At 36.8% G+C, this 14,589-nt stretch overlaps 1 protein-coding gene across 1 annotated transcript; it reads left to right on the top strand.

Moving 5' to 3' along the window:
- Positions 1–4,837: 4,837 nt before the first annotated feature.
- NMS (neuromedin S) lies at positions 4,838–13,500 on the top strand. Its single transcript, XM_070751024.1, has 11 exons — positions 4,838–5,015; positions 5,843–5,898; positions 6,165–6,215; positions 7,221–7,280; positions 7,424–7,450; positions 7,539–7,592; positions 10,133–10,207; positions 10,576–10,611; positions 11,571–11,612; positions 12,328–12,377; positions 13,406–13,500. Exons 1-10 carry the CDS (start codon positions 4,838–4,840, stop codon positions 12,364–12,366), a joined length of 618 nt encoding a protein of 205 aa, XP_070607125.1. The 3' UTR covers positions 12,367–12,377; positions 13,406–13,500.
- The last annotated feature ends 1,089 nt before the right edge of the window (positions 13,501–14,589 follow it).

Here is a 14,589-nt window from a genome sequence, read left to right on the forward strand (position 1 = left end):
AAGCCCAAGACCAGCCACAGGACGACCTTCAGCCAGGGGCACCGGGACTGTGCACAGCCATGGTGGGAGTAGCATGAGAAAGAGAGGATTCCATCCCACGAGGAGACGCCCACCGAGCTGCAGGTCCCGCTGCCGTCGCCTTCTTTCCCTCCGCCTCTTTCTCCTCATGCAGCCTGAGCCCGCCTTTGCGAGTCTGCCCTAGCTTTCGCTTCGCTCCATGATTTCCCCGCAATTTCATCCAGGCCACCTCTTGCCTCCTTTTGAACTGCGGGAAAATCTGCGGGCAAAGCAAAAGCCAGGGCAGGAGAGAAGCGCGGGGGTGGGGAAGGAGGCGAGCCTGTCAGCACTTCCCCTCTGCCAAGCTGCCTGCTGGTCCTCGCGCCTCGTTGCTACCTCCTGCCTTTTTCCAGGGGCCTTTGGAAGGCACCCAGGGAAGGGGGGGGATTGGGGGTGGCTGCAGCGGCTTCTCGTCCTCCTCATCCGGCTGCTAACACCCGCCCGGCCCCTCTTGCAGTCCCTTCACCGAGCGCTTTTGTCCCAGGCTGTCAGCGAAAGGGCTACAGGACAGGCGGGGCAGGCGCTCTTCTCACAACTGAGGCAGGATTTGGAATGTCGGGTGTGTGTGCGTGCGGGCTCCGCATCCCCCTGCCACCCGGAACATTTAAAATAAGAAAAGCCTTCGCCGGCCTCCACAGAGAAGAAAGGAAGAGAGAGAAAGAGTGAGGGAGAAATAAAGCGAAATGGAGGAAGATTTTTTTCCCCAAAACTTTTTTTTAGCCGCCCCTCTCCCCCCCCCCGTTCAGTGTTCCCCAGGATTTTGAAAATATGAATAATGTGCCGCGGCTCAAAAAAGGTTGGGAAACACTGGTCTAGGGGAAAGAGGTTGGGGGTTGGCACCACGGAGTCTGGTAATAAGTTCTGTGCTTTGACAACTCGTCTGCTAAAGTTATATTTTTTACAGTCAAGTTTGGAGCAGTTAATATTAAGTTTGAATCTGTTCTGTTCTCTTGTGTTATTGCGGTTGAAGCTGAAGTAGTCGTTGACAGGCAGGATTTTGCAGCATATGATCTTGTGGGCAATACTTTCAATGTTTTGAAAACTGAGCTGGAAAGTTATTTCCTCCCATCTCGCTTACCTTGAGATATACAGTATCTGGTTTTTCCCCCAGCATTAGCAGATGCTAGATACAAAAAAAGACTGAGAGGAAAGAGGGAGTCTGGTAGCTGCTGTGCCATTCAAGATTCTAGTTGTGATCTAGAAGGCCACATTTGGCTTTCAGCTTGATTAGTTGAGGGCCCACACTTTTTGTCTGGGTAGTAGTATGATCTAGTACAGTGATGGCGAACCTTTTTTCCTTCGGGTCCTGAAAGCATGGGCGTGCACTATCGTGTATAATTCAATGCCTGGGGAGGGTGAAACAGCTTTTCCCACCCCCTTGAGGCCCTTTGGAGGCTGGAAATGGCCTGTTTCTCAATTTCTGGTGGGCCCAATAGACTCATGTTTCGCCTTTCCCAGGCTCCAAACACTTCCCTGGAGCCAGGGAAAGATAAAAACGCTCTCCCTCATCCCCTCGGAGGCTCTCTGGAAGCCAAAAACGCCCTCTCAAAGCCTCTGTGCAAGACAAAAACCAGCTGGCTGGCACACACATGCACATTGGAGCTGAACTAGGGCAACGACTCACGTGCCAGCAGATATGGCTCTGCATGGCACCTGTGGCACCCATGCCATAGGTTCGACATCACTGATCTAGTAGAATTGGCATGTCTCATTCTTCTCAATTAAACAGTGTCATCTTTTGGAAAGTATGCCTTATGTATAGGAGCACTTGCCCTCAACAATGAGATCTCCCCCCTCCCCACCTGAGGTCTATACATCTCCAGCCTGAAGAGCTTAAGAACATGGTTTTATTTCTATGTCTTCGGATATGAAGGTTGAGACTCCTGTTTTTGTTCTTTTTATATCTTATTATTGTATAATTGTTTTGTCATTTGCATTTGTTCTGTAACTTAACTATATTTTATTGATTTTATGTTCCTTATACTTTGTGAAACCCAGAATCAGTTGGAGTGCCTAGAATAAAAACTGAATAAATAAATGAAGTCTTAACAAGGTTATTATGGGGGGAATAGAAAGGAAATGCTGGATTATGTTATCTTAAAACTCTGGAAGAAATATGGGATATAGAAGCAAAAATAATTAAAAAGCTATGATTTTGGACTTAAAATCCTGAATTGAAGTTATGTACTGACTTTCAAACTTTGAATACATTTTATTGATGGAATAGAAAGCTGATCAATATGGTTCTGTTTGAACAAGCCTTAATGTGTTGTTTAAAATAACACATTTTATGTTTAAGATTTCTTTCTCCTGTGCAGACTGGATTGAGAATTGAAAAAAAGGACTGTTTATGATAAAGAGAGGATCTGGCAATCGATTCTGTTTACTTGGCTAAAGATTAACCTAGTCACAACTGGGATTATTTCTCTACTTACAAAGGATAATTAATACATGACAAGAAAATATATTTAATCACTCTACCTCCCAATTCCTATTGATTTGAGGTTTTATAAAGCTTTTCTGTGCTGAAACCAGCAAGATAGAAAGTCCAGTAATGTAGGTTCAAGCAAAAATTAGTCTTTTAAACTAATATTTTAAGGCAGCGACTACAAATATAATCATAGGATTAGCTCAGTTTGAGATAAGGAGTCTACTAAACAAGTGGCAAATCCAAGAAACAAGACAAAACACAAGGTGAGGTAGAAGCTAGAGTTTTAAGCATGGCATGGCAAGGTAAACATGTTAGAACTGCAGTTTGGGGGGAAGAGTCCAGTATCTGCTCCCTGGGAGTGAGGCCAATAAATTAGGCATGCTAAGTGAAAATTTTCAGCTTTATCTATTGTATCCAGTCTTATTCTTTGCCCTCACCAGATCACTAATATCCTTCTGGTGTCAGCCATCTGAAACTGACACTCTCTCAATCAACTTTTTGGTCAGGAATTGATAGTCTCTTCTTAGGTCTCTAACCTTTCTTGGTTCCTGTTTCATGATGACAATCTCTCCTTGTATTTGAGAGTCATATTTCCCAGTTTTAGTAAAAGTTCTGTTCTCCGAGTCTTTTCTGTAAATCTAATGTGGACCTCCCTGGGTAGTTTATTTCTCATTGCATATCTAGTATTCACTCTGCATATTTATTTATTTATTTATTATTTATTTTATTTGTCATACAAATACAGTATTGTATTGTAGTATGTTTAACATAATATAAGTACAAAGTAGAGATAGAAAAGATAAAAAAGACATTTGGACAAGAACGGTAGGCACAAAGGTGCACTTATGCACGCCCCTTTCATCAATATCATTTAATACTTTTTCTTTGTCTTCACCCATCACATCTGCTAGCATCTTCGCCCTTTTTTCCACTAAGATTTCTTCTTTTTTCTTCTATCACTTTCTGGAACCATAAGTAATATTTTGAATGATCCATCGCTGCGTTTATATTTATTCTTTCTTCTGTCTATTTCGTCCAAACATGCATCCACCTCTTTTATCTTTTCTTTATTATCATAGATTCCCTCGTCTGCTTTTTGTAGTCATTGCTCATTTTTTTCCATCAAGCCTCTTATTTTTTTCAGGTCTTCCCCAACTTTACCTATGCTCTCATCCATTCTGCCTAAAATTTCTGATTTTATCTCTTTTATCTCATCAAATATGCCTTGTATCATTTGTTACATTTCCATATTAGTTTTATCACCCTGTGTTGTTGTTTCTGTCGGTTTCTGTGTTGAACTTTGTGTTGATGGTATAGTGCTTTTGGGAGCGTAGTTGCTGTTGGGAAGGCATGCTGAGCATCCATCCAATATATAGCTGTGGGAATGTACTTTTCAGTATTGGTTCTTCTACAGGCTAGTTTCCTGGCAAATCTGTAGTTTTCTGTGTATGATATGACTGTATGTATGTTTTTTATATATTGGGTTTTCTTGTTTTTTAGACTTTTTAAATGTATTATTGTTATTTTAGCGTCTAACTATTAGATTTGTCATTATATATTGTTTTTATGATTGCTGTAAGCCGCCCCGAGTCTACGGAGAGGGGCAGCATACAAATCTAATAAATAATAATAATAATAATAATAATAATAATAATAATAAATAAATAAATAAATAAATAAATATCTCAGATGTGACAAGAGTTATGTCCTCTGTTGCTGAATCTTTATCACAGCACCTTTATTTGGGACTGGATGCCTGGACTTCTGAGAGGCTGTCAGTGGATGCAAGAAAGGTATCCTAGGGATTTTCTAGAATTATGTTGGCTTTATAATTAGTGGAAATATACATACAGGCTGCCTGCAGTACGGCAGTTTGATTCTTAGTCTTCCATCCTTCCAAGGTCAATAAAATGAGGACCCAGATTGTTGGGGGCAATAGGCTGAGTGTGTAAACCACTTTAGAGAGGGCTGTAAAGCACTGTGAAACGGTATATAAGCCTAAGTCTATTATTAATATGGAAACTGATTTCAGTGTCTGTTGGAAGTATGATTAAGTCTCCAATTGTATCAAATCGTCCTGCTGGGACTGCTTATTTGAGCCACATTATTTCACCAGAAAATTTTAGAGGCACTTCCCTTTCCCACCTGGCTATATCCTAGTCCCCCTCACCTCTCCATCCTTTTAAAGGACTTTCATTCTGTGTATAGAGATCTACCTAATTGGTAGACTTGCTGAGAGTTGATGGGGGGAAACTTTACTTCTTAAATAAAGACACAGCATGAAGTTTAATGAGAAAACGAGGCTACTGTGAGGCACTGATTGGTTCTTTTTCAGTATTGCACATAAAGATGCCTCTCAAGTTTAGACTAGGCATAGAAAGGTTTGTAGTAACCTGGCTGCTCCATGAACTTGAACTGGTGATACAGAAAAGTTTGGGTTTGATTTGGTGGATGAAAATGAAACAGTCATTTTCTCCTTTTACTTTGATATTTGTAATCTGCTTTTGTGCAGGACAGTTTATTTCAGGTAAGAATCATTCTTATTCCATATCTATTTAAGATGTTTGTGTATTGCCCCAACTCTATGAGTGACTTGCTGCACAAATTAAAACCACTCTGTAGATATCCTGTCTGTGTATAGTGTACTTCTTGTTTCTATAAGCTTTAAAGGTCAAAGACCTAAAACGGAATTCTTGTTTTAAGAACTTTACCATAAGAGATGAAATACTGATTTTCTTTGACTCATTTTTAATGGTTTTAGTGTTTGATTAACAGGATTTGCATTTCCTTCCTTTCTTTGCACAAATTCAGTGCAAGTAAACTTTCGATCTCTCAGCTATCCAAGGTCCTGAAGAGAATATGGCAGCCATGTCCTTTTCTATGGATAATTTTTTAGATAAAAGTTTTGGTTTGCGGAGAGGGGCGGCATACAAATCTAATAAATAATAATAATAATAATAATAATAATAATAATAATAATTCATGAAAATTAATTAATTAAAAGCAGATCACAAGTCTTTAAAGTCAGTATGTATTCAAATGTGAGGCTGTATTCCCTTTCTCTTCTACCTTCTCAGTTACATAAGTTTGGCTTATTTTTATATCCCAAGTTAAAGGTTTTTATTCTTTTATAAGTGAGGATGGGAGTTCATTACAGAATGAACTTTCAAAATGCTAAATTCAAATTTAAAATTCTAGGAAAGGAAGTGATATGATTCTCTGATCAGAGGATTTTGTTTGATCTATAATATACAAGTTTTTTTCAGAAGGGTATGTATTTTCTTTATATTAATTCATATTAAATCAGTCATGCTTTACTACATCAAATACTTACCTATTATTTCACTTTAATAGGATTTCCTCAAACTTTTGCCAGCTATCTGGATGAATCAAATATTCCTAAAAATGAGGTACATAATATTTAACATATTGTTCATGTCTAAACCAGAAAAGTATAAATGCCTGGAAAATAAGAAATCTACTGCAGTTAGGTAAGAAAGGCCATATACAGTAGTGTTTGCTGTATGTAAATGCATGTAAATAAATGCATTGTTATAGGAGCAAAATATATAAATATGAACTGCTTGTGAATTAATGTTAGAACTTGTAAATATCATAATCTTTTGCACAAGTTTTTAACTAAATTATAACTTTCTTTTTCCTACTTTTGCTCTAGAGACTGGCACTATGTTTCAGTCAGTGGACAGAACTCTTTGAACAACCTCAGGTAAATATATATATATATTTATATATATATTTGTTTTCGTAATATATATATATATTTATATATATATATATAAAATTAGTTTTAAAAGATAGAGTAATCATAAATGTAAATGCATTCAAAAATGTATATTCACCCACATGCTATTAATTTTATTTTTCTAAAAATCTTTTTGAAGCAAATAATTAATGTAAATTATTTGTCTTTCTCTAATACTGAAATTTAAGCACTTGTTTTTTCTTAAGCAATTTTCAATAAAATTGCTCTATTTTACAACCTATCCCTACAAGTATTAGTTCGAATTACACTTTCCAGCCATTTGGATATGGGTATATTTAATCAACTAACATTGTTGGAACCACAATTCCACATAAAAGAAGCAGTGTGGAAATAACACAACATAAGGAATAGTCTAACATTTAGTCTTAGTGTTTGATTGTGAGTATAAAAAAATAATTTTATATTTAAAAATATTTATTAAAAGTTGTTGATTTACCTTCAACATCATCTTTGACTGTCTTTGGCTACTTTATACATCTGTAAAGTGATCTATTGTAAACCTTTATATTCTGCTAGTGTATGTTTTAACATTCCAGTTTAGTTTTATAGTGATCATGCCACAGGTAAGAAATGAATAATTAATGTGTTTTACATTTTAAACTGTTGCTTCATAAAATGTTTTTATAATGTTATGTTCATAAATAATGTATAGAAAATGGCAAATATTTACTAATAAGCATCTGTTGGAATTATCAAAAATAATATAAATGTTTTGTATTTTACTATTCTTATTAATATATTGATTTAACACTCATGTCATTGTTTTTTTAAAGATATATCTATAATAATATATCATGGTCATCCTGAAGAACTCTCTCTTCGATCAGTTTGGAAAATAATTCTCAAAATTTCTAGTTCTGATGGACAGATGGTTATATTTCAGGGAAACTTGGGGTCAAATCATATAATCAATAGCAGAATTATTTTTGAAATATATTTTCCTTCCAGATTTCCAGTGCATTTTTGGATTTTTGTAACTCCATGTTTGACAGCCTGCAGATAGATGAGGTAAGGTGATTGTTCTCCTTGCATATAGTACCATAATATTTTGTTGATAATAGTTATTATCAACTATTATTAATTATGATAATAATAATTATTATTATCAACTATTATTATTAATCTAATATGTTTATCATTGTCTTTCTTAGGAAAATAATCAGGAATTGTATAAAAGAGTGAGTATTAATTTTTTAAAATAGAATTGATATGCATAATATTTTAATTGAAACACTATAAGATACTAAAATAGCTCTTTTTATGCAGTTTTTATTTCACTACTCTAGAGCTCAAGACTCAACATATCCACTTAAAACCGGGGTTAGTACTTTAACATATTTGTTTGTTATACATTTTTATACAAAAGAGTAGGCAAAGATATGTAAAATAACATCTCTTCAGTGTATTTATAACTTCTTTAAGCAGCAATCAGTTAAAGTAAAATGAAATGGATCTTCCATGGATATTTTCAAAGAGGAGGCAAATAATGCATTTTTCTTTATTTTGATGAACACTTGGTATGCTGTAGATCAGGGTGGGTTCCTCCCAGTTCACACCGATTCACCCAAACTGGTAGTGGCCCATTGTTGACATCACGATGATGTTGTGGACCCAGTTTGGTCAGTGCCTGTCCCTGGTCACCACCATCTTCTTTTAAATTTTTTTTGTAAAGAATTGCATTTAAAAATAATATTTTTTTTTGAGCAAGCACAGAAGCTGTATTTCCGGCACTGTGCATGTGGTTGCCATCTTGTTTTGGGCTTTTTCGGCATAGCACGCCCATGCAGCAGGGAAGGAAGCAAACCGGCAGCGAGGTAAGTTAGAACCACCCCCTGCTGCAGATGCTTGATGTCTTCTGTAATTTATATTCTAATTTCAGGATTTAAAAAAAAATATCGAACAATTAATTTCCTGAGCCAAATGGGCTACAAACAGTGACATAAATTCTGTTTCTCAAAAGCTTTCTGTAATATAATATAATATAATATAATATAATATAATATAATATAATATAATATAATATGCAAAATAAAGCCCCTTGCACCCTATTCAAGTTATTTAGATTCTCCTTACTGATGATTCATAATTGAATCATACATACATTCAATATTATCGGTTGAGTTCCGAAACTGGAGAGCAATGTTCCCTCTAATTTTTTTTCGGTGTGGGCGGAAAAGTATAGTGTCTGAGCGGCAGTCCCTTTGGGACTGGGTGGCATAGAAGTATAAATAAATAAATAAATAAATAAATAAATAAATAAATAAATAAATAAATAAATAAATAAATAAATAAATAAATAAATAAATAAATAAATAAATAAATAAATAAACAAACAAACAAACAAACAAATAAATAAATAAATAAATAAATAACCAACCAATCAATCAATCAATTAATCAATCAATTAATTAATTAATTAATAAGAAAAAATCCCTTCTTTTTTATTAAAAGAAATTAATAATAAAACAAAACCAAAATATATTACTATTATTACTATCTTCTCCTCTTTTTCCATCCCTGTCCCCTCCCCCCTTCGCTGGGAGCGTTTTCCTCCCGAGCTTTCAGCAAGGGGGCTGCGAGAGCGCTTTCTCTGAGTTCTTCGGGAACGCCTGCCCTGCCTCTACTGCAGCCCCCTTGCTGAAAGCTCAGGAGGAAAGCACTCCCAGCGAAGGGGCTGCGAGAGGGGTGGGGCGGGCATTCCCGAAGCGCGCAGAGGAAACTCTCTCTTGCAGCCCCCTGGCTGGGAGTGCAGGAGATGGAGAAGGAGGAGAGGGGGCGGATCGGGCGGGCGGGGGGGGGCAGGGCCGAGAGGCCAGGGGCGCCAGGGGGCCGGAGGCACGGTGGGGAGGCAGGGGTGGCCACGGCTCCCTTTCCTTGTACTGTCGGCGCCCCCCCGCAGGCTGGCAGGGGGATGGGGAGCGCGCGCCCGTGGAAAATGGCGTGCACGGGGGTATTTGGGGATGCGCGCCTGCTCACGGGCGCAGCTTACGGGGAATGGTGCTGGAGAGACAGGAGACTGGTGGAGTGATTTCAGCTCTTTATTAGGTTACTGGGAGTAACTTCCAGCAGCAGTATACAAAAGGCAGGGGGTATACAACTTCGTCAGGACATAACATTATCAGTCACTACTTATATCATTAATATCTGTCAATAATAAAAATAATTATTTGGCTAGTACAATGATTCCTGTGCTAGTGACATCCAAGCAATAGATACTGACCTTACTTAAGTTTTCAAACTAAAGGCAGAGAGCAAATGTGGATGATATAGATAGAAACATAGCTTGAACGAGACATCCAGAGTTGAAGTAATATGCAGCTTCATCTTCAGGTGGGCTCAGATTCATCTGCGTGCAACTCTTGTCTTCAGTCAGTAAGTCTATTTCAGACCTCCAAAAAGCTCCAATTTATAGATGGTTACATTAGAAATATTCATGCATCAAACCAGTTAACTTGTATCAGAGTTGAGTTCCTCCTAGTTTGGATTGATTCGCCCGAACTGGTAGTAACTCACGTGACATCACAATAATGTCATGAACCCGATTTGGTTGGTGCCGTTCCATGGGCACTGCCATTGTTTTTTGAATTTGTTTTTGAATTTTTTTAAAAAAAGCATTTTTTCTGAGCATGTGCAGAAGCCAAGTTTCCACCACTGTGCATGCGGTCGGCATTTTGTTTTTGCCTTTTTTTGCCCCCTGGATTTTTTGGCACTGCACAAGGTGCACCCATGTGGTGTAGGAGGAAGTGAACCTGTAACGAGGTAGGTTTGAACCCACCCCTGGCTGATATCTAAATTTTAGATGTTACTTATTCTAATATTGTAACATCTAAATTAGCATTCACTATATCTTTTTGTTATAGTCATTCCCTCTACATCCTTTAATGAGCCTTGCTCCAAAGCTGTCGGACAGAAGAAAGAAAAGATTCCTTAATCCAGTATGCATTCATATATTCCATATTACTTTGCATCTTTTAATTTACATTTTAACCATTTTTAAGTCATTGTGTCAAGTGATCAGCTTGTGAGTAATTACTAAAGAAAAATTCTATTTCCCTTTCCTTCTTTTCTCCAATGTTTTTTCTTTTTTTCTATATTCCATCCTTTCTATCTTGCCTAGTCTACCCCGCTTCCTGCACCCACCACCCAAAAATTAAGCCATAACTGATAATAAGGTCAAGGGCATTTTGGGAGGGGTGTGTGAAAAAATATAAATCCTTGTCTTATTTTTGGGAAAACACGGTAGTAACAGGATACAAATTGAAGGCATTTAGGTAATGAAATTCACATGTGTTCTCTCCTGCAGGAATGGCAGATTGCTGCAGCAGAATTCATGAGAAAGGTAATGTTAAAAGGTAGATCTTATTGTTATATATGGATATTATTGCCAATTTCCAACCTTTTGATGGGGATTTGGATTCACTGATCACAATCAGCAAATTAATACAGATTCTAGGAACCACGTGAGACCTCTGAATCTTATACCACCACAGCCCATTGTTGTGTGTGCATATACTATGGCCTTGGGCTATTGGATGAAGACTTGCAGCTCCAAAATGTTTGTTACAACCTTACCTCCTCTGAAATATTTTTAATTTTTAACGTCAGAGGGAATAATATTAGCTAAACAGGGAACAATTATATTAAGCATTAGCTTTGTTTTTGTTCTCATTCTAAGTATATATATCGTGTTTCCCTGAAAATATGACTGGCCTTTTTTTGGGGGGGGACCCCCCCCCCCAAATGGCTAGCGCTTCTTTTCAGGTAGGTCTAATCATTGACTCACTTTATGGTGGTGGCACTGACAACCTAAACCAGTAGGAGCCCACTCTTGGACCACTTTTGTGACTGCTTGCTGCTGCTTGCACATATCACCCTGGTATCCATGTTGCCATCAGAGCCTTCCAGAAAGCCCTCTACAGCCAAGAAACAAGATCCTCTGACACACACACACACCATCTCCATTTCACTGTCAGAGCCTTCTGGAAAGCTCTCTGCAGCTGAGAAACAAGGTCCAGATTGATATGTGTGGCATCCCCACCACCTCCGCCTTCCAGAAAGCTCTCTGCAGCTGAGGAACGGGCTCCAGATTGATGTGCATGGCACCCCTTGGCTTCCATTACATCTTCAGATCTGTAGCTGATAAAAGAGGGAGGGGAGGGAGGGAGAGGGAAGGAGAAAGAGAGAAAGAGAGAGAGAACTTACAACTTCATGCTTTTGTTACAATAGAACTGTTTGACAACTGTTCACTTACATTGCATTTTGAAGTATTTTATTAAAACTCTCTTATTTATTTTACAGGATGGTTTGGATGATTTAGGACGATCCTTTTTTCTTTTCAGGGTATTAATTTTTCTTTCTCCTTGTAAGAAGAAACTTCATTTTGATTTACAGCCATTTTGTAATAAAATAAAAATGGAGACCATATTTATAAATTATAACAAATTACATAAATCCTACACAAATGAATTTCTCTTCCCCAAAATTAAAAAAATAAGATATTATACTAATTAAAAGCTTGATGAGAAGTAAAATGGCCTAGTCAAGAAAACCAATTAAAATATTTATGTGCATAATAGCAAAATATAATTATGTTTAGTAGTCTCTCCTTTGAAATTGACTGAGTAAGAAGCCAAAATAAGCTATTACATTGTACTAGCTGAGTCATAATATGGCACTCTAATTATTTCAGTGGAATAAATGATGGTGAGGTGGGCAGGGAGTATGCAATAGGATGGTGAATGAGGGATTAATTGAAACATTGGCCCATTTTTCTTACTAATTTGGCAGTTTAATTTTCACTAGCTCAAGGTTGACTCAGTCTTCCATCGTTCCGAGGTTGGTAAAATGATGACCCAAATTGTTGGGTGCAATATACAGACTCTGTAAACTGCTTAGAGAGGGCTGTAAAGCACTGTGAAGCGGTATATAAGTCTAAGTGTTATTGATATTGCTAATTACCTAGTGCCTAATTTTATTGCAAACTTAGTACAAATATTTTTTCCACTGGTATTTCATAAGGAACATTATCAAGCACCATCTTATTATTCATTTTCAGCCTAGAAATGGAAGAACTGTTGATACAGATGACAAATAGGCTACAAGAAGGTGATTTTTATTTATTTATAAGAATAGTGTTTCTTTATTCATATAGTAAACCACTTACTGTCTTTGGAAATGTTGACATAAGATGCAGCTTGGAACAAGTTGTTATGTGTTTATTTAGTCCATGTAGCATTTTCATGGCCCATTGTATTTGTCCTGCATGAATCATTTTTAACAGCATCAGCATGATCATACATATTGCTATTGTGACCATACATATTAAGGCTATTCCTACCTATAAAGTCATTCAGGAAGAGCTATAGGCCCTGCTATGCTTCTCTTTGCTTTAATTAACAATGCAGCATGTTGCCTTTGTTACATTTCATTCATTCATCATTCATTCATTCCTCAACAGATAATTCTATACCCATAATCATTTATGTGAGTTGATGTTTTGCAAAGTGTACTTACTACTGAGTAACTAAACAGTAGAAAGCAAGGGTTCTAAAACCTCATTGTAGCTACGAATGCTGCATGGAGATGTTATCAAGTCATCAGGAGTTGAGCTTCATTTGAAGGAAGCCCTATTTAATTTATTGATGTTAAAAAAAAATCTTCCTAAAATTATTGGTTGGAAAAATGGACCATTTTCAAAAGCAACAAAGGCTGAATCTGGCCCAAGGTGAATATAATTTAGGGGTTCTCAATCCATCCTTTATTAGAGATTACTTGTTTGAGCTATAAATTACTTTATATAAAGTATTTATGCCTTTATATATGAATCCTTACTTTTGTAGTAATGTGTCTACTAGAACTGTCACAAAATTAAATGACTGAACCACGAGTCTCAAACCCAAATAACATTAAGAAATAATATGATTTGATTTCAGCTTAGCTTTATGAGTCCCAGGCTGATCTCCTACATGTGCAAGGCACAATCTTGATATACAAATTAATATTTCATCAGAGCTTCCCATAGTAAATAATGGTACTTTTGAATATGAAAGTGTGTTCGCATCACATTTTAAGTGCTTATAATCCTCTAAAGACTGAACATATTTTAAAACGTAATTTTTTTCCAATTTCTACAGAAGATACATCCATGTTTGGCTGACTTGCTCCATTACGTTCTACTATGAAAACAGATGTATGTCTATGAATATTAAAATAGATTATTCTGTATCATATGAAGTCACATACAATAAATTTGCAGCTATATATTTTGTTTGAAAAATGTGTATGAGTGCTCAAAGACAATCTTTTTAGCTTCTCTTCATTTCCAAATTAATTATCATAAAGATTTGCATATGACCTATTCAACAAATTACTCAGAACTAAAAATCAAGTTTACAGTTGGTTAACCCAAATAATATGAAATTTAGAAGATAAAAGTGAATAAAAGTGGATATTCGCTGCGTTACAATCCAATTTATCATGCTTGTTCCAGTTTAAGTTCTAATTCAATGGCAAAAGCTATCACATTAAAGTAATGAGATTGCTTTAAAGGAAATTTGCATTCTTCTTTGAAGACATTAATTTAGATTGCACAAAATGCTATTGAATACAAAAAAATCACATAATTTCTCTTTAATGCAGTCTGTAGATACATACAAGGTGTTTCAGAACAGATGGGAATGCAAACCTCCTAATTATATAGATTTTTAAAAATTTAGCTAGGGGTTGAGTTCTTTGTCTCCTCCTGAGGAAACAGATTAAAAAGAAATAAAGAAAATCAAGCATTTAGGGACATAAATGTAGATAAATCAGGGAAAGATAAAAGCCTGAAAAATTAAAAACATACAGTGCCTGGGCTTTATCTGGAAGAGACCTTGAAGGTCTTCTAGTCCAGCCCCTTGCTCAAGCAGGAGAACATGACCATTTCAGATGAGTGATTTTCTAGACCAGGAGTGTCAAACTCGAGGCAGACCACACTCATCCCGTTTAGCAAAGGGGAAAAAAGTCAAGGGAGGACAAAATGACACAAGTTTGACATCACTGGTCTAGACTCTTAAAAACATCCAGTGATGGAGTGGCTCACGATTTCTGGAGGCAAGCTATTCCACTGGTTAATTGTCTCACTTAGGAAGTTTCTCCTTAAAGCCAGGTTGCTTCACTTTTTGATTAGTTTCCTGTCCTATCCTCCAGTACTTTGGAAAATAATTTGACCTCCTCTTCTTTGTGGCAGCCCCTCAAATACTGAGGCTTTATAGGTCATAACCAACACTTTGAATTGTGACCGGAAACTGATCGGCAACCAATGCAGACTGTGGAGTGT

Source organism: Erythrolamprus reginae, chromosome 4 (genome assembly GCF_031021105.1).
Source record: "Erythrolamprus reginae isolate rEryReg1 chromosome 4, rEryReg1.hap1, whole genome shotgun sequence".
Taxonomy (NCBI): Eukaryota; Metazoa; Chordata; class Lepidosauria; order Squamata; family Dipsadidae; genus Erythrolamprus; species Erythrolamprus reginae.

Bases quoted from the DNA above. Each gene is read 5' to 3' on its own strand.
- NMS (XM_070751024.1), top strand. From the start codon at position 4,838: ATGCCTCTCAAGTTTAGACTAGGCATAGAAAGGTTTGTAGTAACCTGG. The intron at 5,016-5,842 runs GTAAGAATCATT...TCACTTTAATAG, and splicing joins TGCAGGACAGTTTATTTCAG to GATTTCCTCAAACTTTTGCC. The intron at 7,593-10,132 runs GTTAGTACTTTA...TTTTTGTTATAG, and splicing joins CATATCCACTTAAAACCGGG to TCATTCCCTCTACATCCTTT.